This window comes from Nasonia vitripennis, chromosome 4 (genome assembly GCF_009193385.2).
Source record: "Nasonia vitripennis strain AsymCx chromosome 4, Nvit_psr_1.1, whole genome shotgun sequence".
NCBI lineage: Eukaryota > Metazoa > Arthropoda > Insecta > Hymenoptera > Pteromalidae > Nasonia > Nasonia vitripennis.
Window position 1 is genome coordinate 14948425 of NC_045760.1, and position 13429 is coordinate 14961853.

The 13429-nt window shown below is 45.3% G+C and overlaps 1 protein-coding gene across 4 annotated transcripts in view; it reads right to left on the reverse strand.

The window, feature by feature from the left end:
* The window catches only part of LOC100116867 (sodium channel protein 60E), an 85294-nt gene that overhangs the window by 10789 nt on the left and 61076 nt on the right, over window positions 1–13429 (reverse strand). For 3 of the 4 annotated variants that reach the window (XM_031929594.2, XM_031929595.2, XM_031929596.1), the window contains exons 5-19: window positions 12824–12901; window positions 11657–11798; window positions 11052–11186; window positions 9536–9750; window positions 7006–7637; window positions 6779–6867; window positions 5313–6691; window positions 4919–5234; window positions 2880–2996; window positions 2645–2803; window positions 2143–2439; window positions 1794–1948; window positions 943–1429; window positions 537–856; window positions 94–453 (exon numbers count right to left, since the gene is read on the reverse strand). In XM_031929594.2, the coding sequence (XP_031785454.1) occupies window positions 94–453; window positions 537–856; window positions 943–1429; window positions 1794–1948; window positions 2143–2439; window positions 2645–2803; window positions 2880–2996; window positions 4919–5234; window positions 5313–6691; window positions 6779–6867; window positions 7006–7637; window positions 9536–9750; window positions 11052–11186; window positions 11657–11798; window positions 12824–12901 (4881 nt within the window). Of the gene's footprint in view, window positions 1–93; window positions 454–536; window positions 857–942; window positions 1430–1793; window positions 1949–2142; window positions 2440–2644; window positions 2804–2879; window positions 5235–5312; window positions 6692–6778; window positions 6868–7005; window positions 7638–9535; window positions 9751–11051; window positions 11187–11656; window positions 11799–12823; window positions 12902–13429 lie in introns of those variants that run through there. The other variant, XM_031929597.2, reaches the window with a different exon arrangement.

Sequence of the window (13429 nt, forward strand, 5' to 3'; positions counted from 1 at the left end):
CAAAAGCGTGGCTTCTTCATTATAATAATTATACATAAAAATAACACAGAGATACACACATAAAGAATGCGATTAAAGAGCATCGATACTCACGTTATGTACTCGCGGAATGTGCGCTGAATGAGCCTGGCTGCCTTGTCCTGCCTCTTCCAGATTCTAGTGGAAGACACGATCTCTAGCTCCTTGCGCGTGGGAAACTGCTTCTTGAATTTAACGTCCATTTGCTCTTGCAGTTTCTTAAAGTCTTCCGACTCCTCGACATGGCCGAGAACGTGCTTCACTAGAGCGTGCAAGATGTCCAGGCAGTGGATTTTGTTTCCCTTCGCAATAGGAAGATTAAAGCTGACCAACGCAACGACGTTGGGCTTTGATATTCCTAGAGGTGGGTCCAAGCTCGCTATGAAGTCGCTCAGTTGGGAGAACCTTATGAATTGAGTCGCGTGTGGGTCGTACCTGTGCGGCGAAGATGGGACGATAATAATTTCCATTTGATTGAACATTTCAAAACCCTCACTGCCAAACTTTCATATACTCACTTCGACCACCGGATGTAGAACATCTCCAAGTCGTCCTCAACGATGCCGATCTCTTCCTCCTGATGCGCCTGATTGAAGTTCTCGAGGATGATGGCGATGTACATGTTGATGACTATCATATAACTGATGATAATGAAAGACGTGAAGTAAGTGATGGCCAGCAGCGGGTAGCCGCAATCCCCGTTCAGCTTTCGACTGGTGGGTGTCGGATCGCAATCCGGGGGCTGGACCATCAGCGACTCGAGGACGTCGTTCCATCCGGCGGACGTCATCAGTCGAAACAGTAGCTGCATGCTTCGACCGAACGTTTCGAAATTTACCTGGAATCACGTTCGTGGGTAATACTCGAGAACGGAAGTTAACGGTAAGAAGATAAACTGCGCCTTTTGGTCTTTCTCTCACTCACCATATCGTCAAGTGCGCCCTGCTTGCGGACGTGGCCGAACACGGACATGCCGATGATGGCGTAGATGAACGTGATCAGCGCCAGCAGTGCTCCGATGTTAAAGAGCGCAGGCAGACTGACGACGAGGGCAAAGAGCAGCTTGCGAATGCCTTTGGCAGCTTTGATGAGCCTGAGTATCCTGCCGATCCTGAAAACCCTGACGACGCGAAGCAGCGTCGGCGAGACCGGGAAGTCGATCATTATGTCCTCCATGAGAATGCCGAGGATCGAGGCCAGGACCAGCAGGAAGTCGAAGAGGTTCCAGGGTACGGTGAAGTAGTGGTAGCGCAGACCGATTATCTTGACGATAGCCTCGAGACCGAAGACCGTGGTGAAGAAGGCGTTCGAGACCTCCAGCACGAAGAAAATCGGGTGCGGTTGATTGTAGTGCTCGATGCCCATCGTCAGCATGTTTAGGAATATCAACACGAAGATTGCTATTTCGAACCTGTCAACATGGAACCCAGTAATACATAAGTTTTAATTCAACGCTTCGAAGCACAATGAAATTGCGGATAGAACGTATAGCACTCGACAAGCCGTAAGGTTTATTTTCTCGCGGTCGAGGCAAATATACGGCGCCGCGATTGCATCGAATCGTACATTGTGTATAGCTTGAAATTATTCACAAGCTCTGAGTGCGGCCTATAGGCCGGCTCGCGTAGAGAGAACGTTAGCTAGAGCCAAGATGTGCGAGTCGGGAATCGATACCGACGCGTTCGGCTCTCTGAGGATCAACGACGAGGCGTGACGAGTGCTTGCTTTCGGGTTAAATTGCAGCAGCAGCAACAGCGGAGAGAGCGATTAATTACCTCCTGGAGTTGGACAGGTCGTAGAACATTGCGAGAATCTGGTTCATCGGACGTTTTATCACCTTCTGCGGCTTTTTCCGGCCGAGCTTCTTCATGGCAGTGTAGTAGTGTTTCTGGCTCTCGGTCAGAAACATTTCTAGCACGCCACCCTCGTACTAAAATTAGAGAGGAAGAGAAAGCGGCATGTAGCATTACTCGTCATGAGATTATTTCAGCTAATTGAGTTTCAATTATCTTTCCAGAGCCAATTGTACAGCACACGCTCTCAAGCTTGTACAATATGCACGAGACTTTAATTGAATTGGCTATAATAATCGTACGGAGATATATGTATGCGAATGATACTTGCTTTTTTTTTAAGCATATTGAAGTTGTCGATGATAACTCCGATGAACAGATTCAGAGTGAAGAAGGAACCGCAGACGATGAATATCACAAAGTAGATATAGGCGTAGAGATTGGCTTCGCGTTGGGGCTGGAGATCCACGCCCCGCGCATCGACCGCGTCCTCCATCACTTCCATCCAGCCCTCGAAGGTCGCAACTTGAAACAGGGCCAAGTAGGCGATCCCCACGTGATCGAACGTGATCTTGCTGTTCTCCCAAGTGTAATTCTGTCTGAAGCAATCTTCCTTCGTGTTGACCACCTGCGTAAACAAAAGCGAGTGTGCAGCGATATGCCGCCGATTTAGAGACGTCTGTGCCACCTGTACGCCACCTCTTATCCCGAAACCCTCGCCGTATCCAGATGTCTTACTCATCTGGATCATCGTCTTTATTCGAGCGAAGATTCGAGATAAGGACGCGGCTTATCTTTCTCGTATATGAGAGTCTGAGATCGAGGAAACTTACGGATATATCCAATAACATGCCTTGCTCGTCGAGGCATTTGAAAAATTTGCCTCCGAAAAATTGAACGCCCATAATGGAGAAGATCAGCCAGAACACGAGACAGACAAGGAGTACGTTGAAGATACTGGGTATTGCGTACATCAACGCGTTCACTACGATCTGGAATACATCAATTAGACAGATCACGTGTCTGAATTTTTCATAGCAATAATTTTTGTATCTGAACGGGGCTTACCCTCATGCCTTGCCAGCGTGAAATCGCCCTTAGCGGCCTCAGAGCTCTGAGGGTTCTCAGGGAGCGCAGCACTTTAAGGTTTTCATTTTCCTCTATTAATAGACTAAATATGGATACCTGCGAATTGAAAGGTTTGCGTTAGATCGTTGTAGGAACGGAGACGTTACGCTACGTCATCATGCCATATTCGAGTGACGAGGCAACGTGATGAATGTATAACTACCATTACTGTTTATCAAATATATGTATATTTTTTATTGTGCAAAATTTGTATATAGTTTATCGCCACGTGGGCTATGTAATTATAAGTATTATAGATAAAAATAAGTTTCCTATTATTCGTATAAAAAGTATAGCTGTACAGGTTTAAAATTGGAATTACTCATAGATACAAAGATTATTCTTCTCGCAAGATTATAATATACGCAGAAATGAATGCAAGGCACTTTATAAAATATGATATAAATTGGTATGTGTATAATAGTATATCTTGCATGCTCTTAGATTGCTGAAAAAAAACGATAATCTCAAAGATCTACTCTTTATACAATCACGAAAGATCGAAACTATAAAAATGAACGAAAAGTGCGAATTATACGTCAAGATGCTTTACTATAGATGTATAGGTCTACTATTTTGCAATACTCATGTATCGTCAATTTTTCCAAATGGCAATTCTGTTATTCGTGATTCTACATAGAGTAAGAAATCTTATTCCGACGACCTAATTCAATTGTTGACACTTTTCGCGCAGCACACCGCCACCTGTTTGAACAATCTCAATCCTTCGTCAGCTGGAAAAAATGCCAACAATTGAACAGCTGTCGACAACAGGATTTCTCACCCTAGTGCCTTCGACTGAATGGCATGAAAATGTTCGTTACATGGTATTCGAGCGCACGATCGACGCTTTCGCATCCGGTGAAATTAGATGAAGCCTGTGTGCGAGTTTCGAAGTGATGTATATTATGTAGATATAAACCTTAGTGAGCAATAAAAGTATATTAGAAGCAAACAAGCGCTGCGTAAAGTAAAAGCTTTCTACCTGCTCGTATTAATACAAGGAAAAACAAAAGAGAAGTGTATATTTTTGTAAAAATTATGTACAATATCATAAAAAAATAGAGTGCTAGAAGCGTTTTGCCGCGTAGCAGTGCCGAAATAAGTATTATTGAAGACCTAAGCAAGATACTTTGATTGCGATGATAATATATTTTCATATTTATAGTCATGTATATAGATGAGAGATTACAGATGCCGAATGGGGGCTTATGATTTCGACGTACCTGATTCTGTTTGAGTGACACATAAACACACACAGACATAAAGACGACAGACACGCAGAACGATGTCTTTGCTCTATACTCAAAGTGCCAATACAATTATGTTACACTTATTCAAAAGTGTAAAACGAATATATATATATATATATATATATATATATATATATATATATATATATATATATATATATATATATATATATATATATATATATATATATATATATATATATATATATATATATATATATATATATATATATATATATATATATATATATATATTATATATATATATATATATATATATATATATATATATATATATATATATATATATATATATATATATATATATATATATATATAATATGAAATGCCTGTCGTATAAACCATTATCAAAAATCAGCAGCTGTCAGAGCTTGCGCGGGAAGCATCAGTCAATCGATGAAACGCCAACTTTGTTGCGCAATTTCACGATCGACATGTCGATGCTAAGCGCGCCTGCATCGTCCGAGACTGAACAACCTCGAAAAAAAAAATAAAATGAAATAAAAATAAAAAAAGAGAAATAAAGAAACACCCGTGAACACACGTTAATACAATATATAAATAATCATGCTCCAGCGAGAGTCTAAACTGAGTGGCTTCGGTGATACATTTCGCTTGAGAATTGAAACAAGTAATATATAGAAACGTGGTTTAGTATAAATAATTCCAACACCCAAATCGTACGGTCGTGGAAGGGATACTTACGAAAACGATTATAAAGTCCAGGATCGTCCAGAAACTGGTGAAGTATTTACAGTAACCCAGCGCCAGCCACTTAAGCAGCATCTCGATGCTGAAGAGAACGCAGAACGCGAGATTGGTCCAGTAGAGGATCTTCTTGAGAAAGGGATTGTCGTCCAGGTAGATGTCCTCGAAGCAGAGCGTTATCGAAGATGCGAATATCATCACCAGGATCATCCACTCGAAGGCGGGCGTGTCTACAACCGAGAGCACAGCAGTCCGAACGTCTACCCATTTTTTACCAATGTTCGTTGCTAGGCACTTGTTTATACACGCGCACCTGGTTTCACGAGGGAAAATGATCAAGAATAACGAACTTTCCTCATAATTTACTTATCATACATCTCAAGATACATACTTTTCGTAGCAGTGTTGTGGAAAACAGTCCTGTGGCACCTTGGGTGGCTTGTGCTTGCCGAAGCCAGGAAAGGACTCCATCGCGTCGACGTAGTTACCCTGACTGTCCCTTCTGCCTCCGACGGTCAGTTCGTCCACATAGCTGACGAGCGCGTGCCATGGACGCTTCTCCCTCTCGTCCTTTTTGATGGGCGTACGTGGCATCGATGCCGCAGCCTCCTCCGCTTTGGCACTGGCGTCCTTGAACACCGTCATCTCTATGCTCTCCGGCTGCTGCTCGTCCTTCTCCTGCTTCTTTTCTTCCTCTTCCATCTGGGCCTCCTTCTCCTTCTGGAGCTTGGTCGTCTCCTCGGTCATCTTCTGAGTTTCATCCGAGAAGACCGGCGCCGTTTGGCGGTAGATCGGCTCGTAGGTGAAGACCGGCTGGTTCAGACTCTCCTGGTACGACCTGCTGTAGATGTTGTCCTTGGGCAGGTTCAAAACCGTCTCCTGTATCGCGTACTTGTCCTTCTCCGACTTGTCCATCACCTCTCGGACGATCTGCTCGAGCTTGTTGTTCTTCTCGTTCTCCGAGTCTTCCTTCTTGTACTTCTTCTTTCTCACGATGGATCTGATCCGATCAAAGGATCTGGCCAGCTTGGAGTCCTCGCCGACCTCCTCCTTCTTCTGTTTTAGTTCCTCGGAATTGAAGCTGTTGAGCAACAAGGCCAAGAAGAGGTTGAGGACCATGAAATTACCCATGACCAGTGCCGGCAGGAATATGGCGAAGCACGTTCCCGGACCCTCGTCTCGCTCGGCTCGCATGCAGTCCCAGAGCGGCTCGATCCATTCTCCGCAGAGGATGCGAAAGATCATCATGAACGAGTGGAAGAAGTCGTTGAAGTTCCAGCGTGGTACCGGGTCGGGCTCGAACTTGTCCAGCGTGTAATCCTTGCTAAAGAGCTGCATTCCGATCACGGCGAAGATGTAGATGACGATGACGAGAACGAAGGTCAGGTTACCGAGGGCACCGATCGACGAGATGATGATGCTCAGCAGGACCTTCATCGTGGTCCAGGACTGGGCGAGTTTGAGGACGCGCAGGAGACGCAGACCCCGGATCACAGATAGACCGTCGACCAGCTCGAAGGTTAGGTCGATCAGCGAGGCAGAAACGATTATCAGGTCAAAGTTGTTCCAGCCGTTGTTGAAGAAGTCCTTGCTGAGAGCCATGAGCTTGAGGAAGCACTCGAAGGTGAAGATACTGGTGAAGACCTTGTTGCCGATGTTGAGGGCCTGGCGAATCGACTCGCTCATGCCGTGATGCTCCATGGCCAAGAAACCCGTGTTGAGGACAATGCACAAGGTGATCGTGAGCTCGAAAAGCGGGTCCCTCACCACCTAAATCATGGTGTGCAGTTTGCAAAACTTTAGAAAGATTCTCTTACTAGACTGCAATATCCGCAATTCACAGTTTTCGAGTCTTACCTTGTACAAGCAATTTTGAAAGCGCAGCCAGCCCTCGTAATCGACGCAGCACTGTATACATCTGTCGCAGTTTCTATCCGGCAGATCGTCTAAAAGCAAACATAGAAGAAACTTACGTAAGAACCCTCGTCGTCGCAAAGGAGTTTACCCGCGCACCCAATTAATCCCCCTCTAACTTCCGCGCCAGCGAAAGCCAGCCTGCACATCATACGACGTCGTTAACTCACCTAAAACGACGATGTGGGAGAGATACTCGGGCGGCAGCGAGTAGAGATGCTTCTTGCTCTTGATGCCGTTGCATTTGAGCACTCTGATCTCTCTGTTGCTCGTCCTTACGGAGACTGTGACGGGCGTGGGTGGCGGGTACTCTTGTCCTCTGCCCAGCTTCTCTTGCTGCACCAGCTGCTGCTGCTGCTGCTGCTGATGCAAATTCCTGCGTTTATCCAGGTGGTGTCGTTCCTGGAGCCGGTGTTCGCGCTGCGGGTGGTGTTGACGATCGTGCTCCTCGGCGGAGGTGACGTCATCGCCGTCGTGGTCGTCCACTACCCCTGAGTCGTCCATCGATGACTGCTGGTTACTGTTGTTGCTGGCTTGTCGTGACTGCAGCATGTTTCGGGGAGCAAGTCGATGGACCACGTTGCTCTCGGCTGGGAGACGGGGAGGAGCTAGGGGCTGTTGTTGGATCTGCTGCTGGGGCTGTTGTTGCGATTGGGGTTGTTGTTGTTCTTGTTGTTGCTGCTGTTGATTCTCAACAGGTGATTGCTGCTGCTGCTGCTGCTGTAAGGCTGACTGCAGCGGCAGGTGGGACGGCCGGATGCCCGAGTGACGCGGACTCGGACTAGGACTTGGTGTCACAGACCTGGTTTTTTATGGGGTGAAAACGTATTTTTAGTTAAAATTTTCGCAGAAACGTACGTAAATCGTACGAAAGATTGTGCTACGCATGTAAAACGGATTTCCATAAGCGTTTGAGTTCCTTACTATGTATGTTGAATCAAATTGCATAGTATGCTATACGTTATGCGCATGACCTAGTTTTTCTTCAATGCCTAATGAAAATATACGCTATTTCTTTCTAATATCCTTCGCTGCGTATTAATCGACTAAATTTATTTTTTACTTCGCTGGGAGAAAATCGTTTCACCTTGTTATTCATTCTACGACTTTGCGAATTTTCATGAAAACTAAAAATTTGATTGCTCCCGAGTGAAATCGAATGAATTGAATTTTTTATTTCTTATTAATTATTCTTTCCGCGTTATTCATTGCATCGAATCGAAGATAATTACATTTACAGATCCATTTCTATAAGTGGATAATGACTGAGATATTCGATGTTATTAATTTCGTTAATAGTTGAATTTTATATTATCTTACTCCACGACTCGTATAGTGTATTTTTACTCTACGCTGAACCAGATTACTATTAGTAGATATACCGAATAAATAAAACATATCGATGTTTCTGGAGTCTCTATAAATAGGAGGCCAAAGCTACAGCCAGCAGGTCGTAGCGAATAAAGATGTAAATTATATAATAATTCGGCGCAGGCGGGCCGGCAAACCTCGTCAATCTTATAAGAAAAGCCGATTATGCAAATGAAGAACATTTTTCGTTGTCGCATTGAGGCATCAAAAAAGAAATTCGACCCGAGTCCTCCGAATCGCGATCACCTTACAGCCGTATACATACTAACTAATTGAGATGGTATCCTTTATTTTAAACGACTCGTATAGCTAAGCTCGCGGAGTAAAACTCGCCTTCAACGCCAGTCACGAGATCCAAAAATTGTTCTCCATCGGCATTGCCATTATATCAAGCTGCGCGCGATCCCCGATAAAGGCTAATCCACCAAACATCGCGCTGGAATTATAAAAAAATACAAAACAAACGAAAGCCAGGCCCGATTATAACATCGAGTTTCGTGTGCTCGATTGTCAGATCTACAGCCGTCGTTAACAAGCCCGAAAAGAAATCGCGTCCCGAGATAACGAGCCGAGTACTTCGCTTTGGGGGGACAAAAAATCAAATCCAAGCTCTTCGCGCTCGTCGACAAACACAGCCGAGAACCGATCGATCTTCGTGAGAGATGAGGGACTAGGAAGATAAACAGCGATAGTTTATTGCCGCGTGTGCGTCGCGACACGAAAAAAAGCTGGAGAATGAGGGAGAGAGAGGAGATCGGTTAACCGTGATAATCGCTGCTCTGTGTGTTATTGCCTTATCGAGACTACCTGCCAGAGATCGAAATCGCTGTCCTCTAATATTATTAATAATCTATGAATTCGAGCTTTCGTGGCTCGGATTCAGACGTGTGTGTGTAAAGCAGAGATCTATCTCGCGGAGCTTTTATTCCGGGGGATATAGTACGACATCATTTCGCGCTCGCGCGTTCGCGAGATTCGATTTAATTAACCTATTTATTTGCGATGGCGGAGAGGGATAGCAAACTTCTGTGTAAAGGCGAGGGATAATTGCGAAAATAGATGTGGATCGCCGAGAGAAAGAGAGTTTTTTTGTTCGCGATGACATTGTTGTGAGCTACTACCGCTGCCAAGATTGTTTTCCAAGTTGGACTATCGATTTTCATTGCGACTGTACTGGTGTATAGAGGCTCTCTCTCTCTCTCTCTCTCTCTCTCTCTCTCTCTCTGCCCTTTGAAAGGCTCGCACGTTTATCGCGATACAGGTTTCACGAAAGATTAATGTTCTGTATTTATTTAGCTCGTGAACTATACTAGAGTGTGTACGACATACCTGCTGCGATTGCCATTGTTTTTCTCGTGGCCGACGGTGCTCCGGCCGCGTTTTCGTCTCCGCGTCCGCTTGCGCGAGTAGCTGCTCAGCAGTACACCCTTCCTCGCGTCTATTTTCTTCTGCTTCTCCTTCGTCAGTGTCTTTATGTTGATCTTGGTCGGGTCGAAGCTGAACGTCGAGTCTTCGCGGTGGTCGGTCAGGTCCTTTCTCCTTTCCTGTAAGGACCCAAGCCACGGGCTAATATTAATAATGTATTCGATTCTCCTTTCCATTGTAAATTTTGACCATTCGCGCAGAGGCAACATGGCTTGAGTATGTATTTAAATGTGTGTGTGTGTATTTTACGAGTAGAAGAATTAAACGAAGTTCATGAACAGTAGAGGGTTAATTGATTTATCACAGCACAGTTATATATCACAGGTCCCGCGGATATTAAATTGGTTTTCGATCAGTTTGTTGCAAAATTTAAAAAAATACTGATAACGTAACGTCGTTTCCAGGAATATGTCGCTGCACAGACGAATAAACAGACTTTTGAATCGAGCAGCGCTATAGCCGCGGAACATGACTACGCCAAATTGAAAGTCAATATTTTCACAGGCGAAGTGCTCAGTGCGGAGAGTGTGTCGTTGCTGCATACGCGCTTCTCCGTACGAGCGTATATTATATTATTTTTCCGCTAATAACGAGCTATTGTTCGCGCGACGCGTCTATGTGTGTTGCGAAATCAAATCGAAGACGCCGTCGAATTTTTCGCGTGTCTCGCCCGAATGACTCGGCTGCAATCAGCTATTTACTTACGCCTATCATAACACAGGCCTGATTCGAATCCGCAAGAATAATCAGTCGTCAAACGCGAGCTAGTTATGTATACTCCTTCTCTATATCTCTTTCCGACAGAGGATCATTTCCGACCGAGAGCTGATCTGCTCTGGTTTTCCTGATAGCGCATCGCTGGCACTCGGTATATCGCACACGTTAGCTGGTGTGTACGGCAGGATGTCTAATCAGGCCATCGCCGCGCTCCCGGCGACTTTTCAAGTATATAGCTTACTATATACGAAGAGCGAGAGGATGTTTGTTGCTGTTGCTGTCAGAGATGTTGCACACGTGCCTATGTGTATGTGCGCGCGTGTGTGTGTGTGTGTTTCGGGGAGGGGGGGGGGGGGTAGGCTGACGGCTGCTGTCGCTGGATCTGGCGGGAGCTTTGCGGCCGCCGGAGAGATGTATTGTACAAGTTTCGGGGCCGAGTTTTCGCAGCAGCTATATCATACACCTGTATATGTACACACACGAGTGCGAGCGGCTACTCAGTGGTTAATGGTCGCGGCAAATTAAACACGGGTGAATTTCTTTTATGTATACCGAGCGAGTCGTTGTTTTGATAAACGGGATTTGTTGAAACGAAAAATTAACCCTTTTGTGTGTATCGTTAAACTGCTGTGTATTTGTGTGTGTGTGTGTGGCAGGTGTTTAATGAAAGGGGATGAAACGGAGAGGAGGGTCGTATAGTTACCTCATTTGTGATTTCAGCCTCTTCCTCGTAGCTTAACGCCACGACGGCGAGCATCAGGTTAATGAGGTAGAAAGAGCCGAAGAACACGACCACAGTGAAGAAAGTGACGCTAATCGGACCGCAAGCCGACAAGACCTTGGGATCAGAAAATTGTTGAAGGAATTATTTTGTCGCGATGTATCTCATCAAATATACATTTCATGCAATTATTCCGACGATTACGAGGACGTTGAATGCATTAGCATACAGTATGCACACTATTCCACTGTAATCGGCAATCAGTTTATTATTGAGCTAATTCTAATGAAATCAACGTTTACACTCCCCCTCATACCACAATGAACCCATATGACAGATAGAGCGCGCGCGCGCGCGACGGGAAAATTATCCGCTGAGCTTCAAAGACTGCATATAAAAGCTCGCGTGCCCATCCATCACTGAGGGCCGCGACACGTATACACACAAGAACAAAGAAGCTAGAGACTTTCGCGATATCCCCTTAATTGCCTTCTCTATGCGCGTAGTACACGTCATCATCATCGTCGTCGTCGTCGACGCTTTGTACTCAAGGCTCATCGTATAGTAGGTGCTATGTGTCGATATACCTTGTTGTACACGTCCTCCCAGTAATCGAGGGTGATGAGCTGAAAGGTGGTGAGCATCGACCACAAAAAGTTGTCGAAGTTCGTGTAGCCGTGGTTTGGATTCGGTCCGACGCACAGACACGTGTAGCTCTCGTTGCAGTGCCTGTAATCGATCAGCGCCGTATTATGCCATTGCTTCGATTGCATTCGAGAGTTTAATTTTTGTCTATTATTGGTCTACTCGCTTGCGCGTGATGGATATGTGTATTCGATTATATCGGGAGTGCGACGTATTACACGTTGCGCTGAACACATCAGTAGTTCTCCTCGGCTCGCTTGATTACGATTTAATCGGAATCGCCGCATACGGATATCATCGCGGTTTTGGTATTAAACTGATTTGGCGATCGGTGGAAAATACCGCGACTTTCTTTGTTAACACATTTGTACAATAAACTCCGCGGCGTTTTTTGGGAATGTCTTGATTTAAATCTGTCACTTTTGGGCATTTGCGTTCATTCGGCGGTTATTCGCATTAAACATCGATTTATTGATTCACACCCGCTCGTTATGCTGATGTGCGACCTATTTCGCAACTTATTTCGAGCGAGCGTCAGTAACACGACAGAGCGACGTTATAAATAAATACTTCAAAAATGTCCAAGCTTGCCATCCGAGTTGCATTCCAAGCGATCAGAGAAAGAAATCAATAAAATTGACACGTCGAAAGTCGATAAAAATAATTAATAGACCCAGGGCTCGGCAGCGAGAAATAAATCAGCCAGTGTAAAAGGAAGAAAAAGTCGCGGCTTCTATTTTTATCCGCAGAGCCGGTGAGGCGGATATACCTTATGGAGTCCACGAGAAATACGGCCGAGCGTACGCGGACCGTAACTACTGGGTACGTGTGTGCGACACCTCGAAGGGCGAATTCATCTTTTTTAGTGAAAAAAGGAGGGAGAAAAAGCACTCGCCAATATAATCGCACACCTTCAACCGTGTACAAGACGGATCGGGACCTTGCGTGTCGGCGACTGAAATTCTCGAAAAGAGATCGATAAAAAAAAAACAATTACTCGGCGGGGCTACGCGAATTAGCCGGTGGAAGTCCGCCAGTGTTTCCGAAGGATTAATACGCGCGCGCAAAAACGAGAAGCAACAAAAATGCGTCAAAACGCAAGGGCAGACCTGGCTCCGGTGACGTTTCCGCAGATGATGGGCTCCTCGTCCTCGTTGAACGCCCAGTTGGACGAGTTCCAAGTCCACCTGTTGGGAGAGAAAGAGAGAGAAAGACAGCATCAGTTAGCGCTTGCGTGTGTGCAGTGTGCGCGCGGTGTAAGTGTAGCCGAGCGGCAGCTTCTGAATTTTTCATACTATTTGCGCCGCTAGTGCTGCTGCTGCAGCCATTGTTAGACTTTCTTTTCGAAATATGCCAAGTTCGCGCTCTTACGACGAGATGAAATTCAAATCTACTTTGAAATTGCTTCCCTCGCGGGAGCGCTGGTGGGGCTTCGCCGCTTTAACGGATGGCTGCAGTTTCAGACCAGCGGATGATATTCCGTTCGAGTAATCGCAGATATTTTTTTCCCTTTACTTCTTCGTCTTCGCGATGCGCGTCGAAAGAATTTAATTTATCAGAAAGTCGAAAACGTCGAGGGACGCAAGGAGTTTCGTAAATTTCGTACGAAAAAACGCGCTTTGAATGATCGGCCACGGAGATTATTAAAAATCTCTCAACGTCGACCTATCACATCCACGAAGACGCATGTCTCTCGGAAATTCGCGCAGACGTTC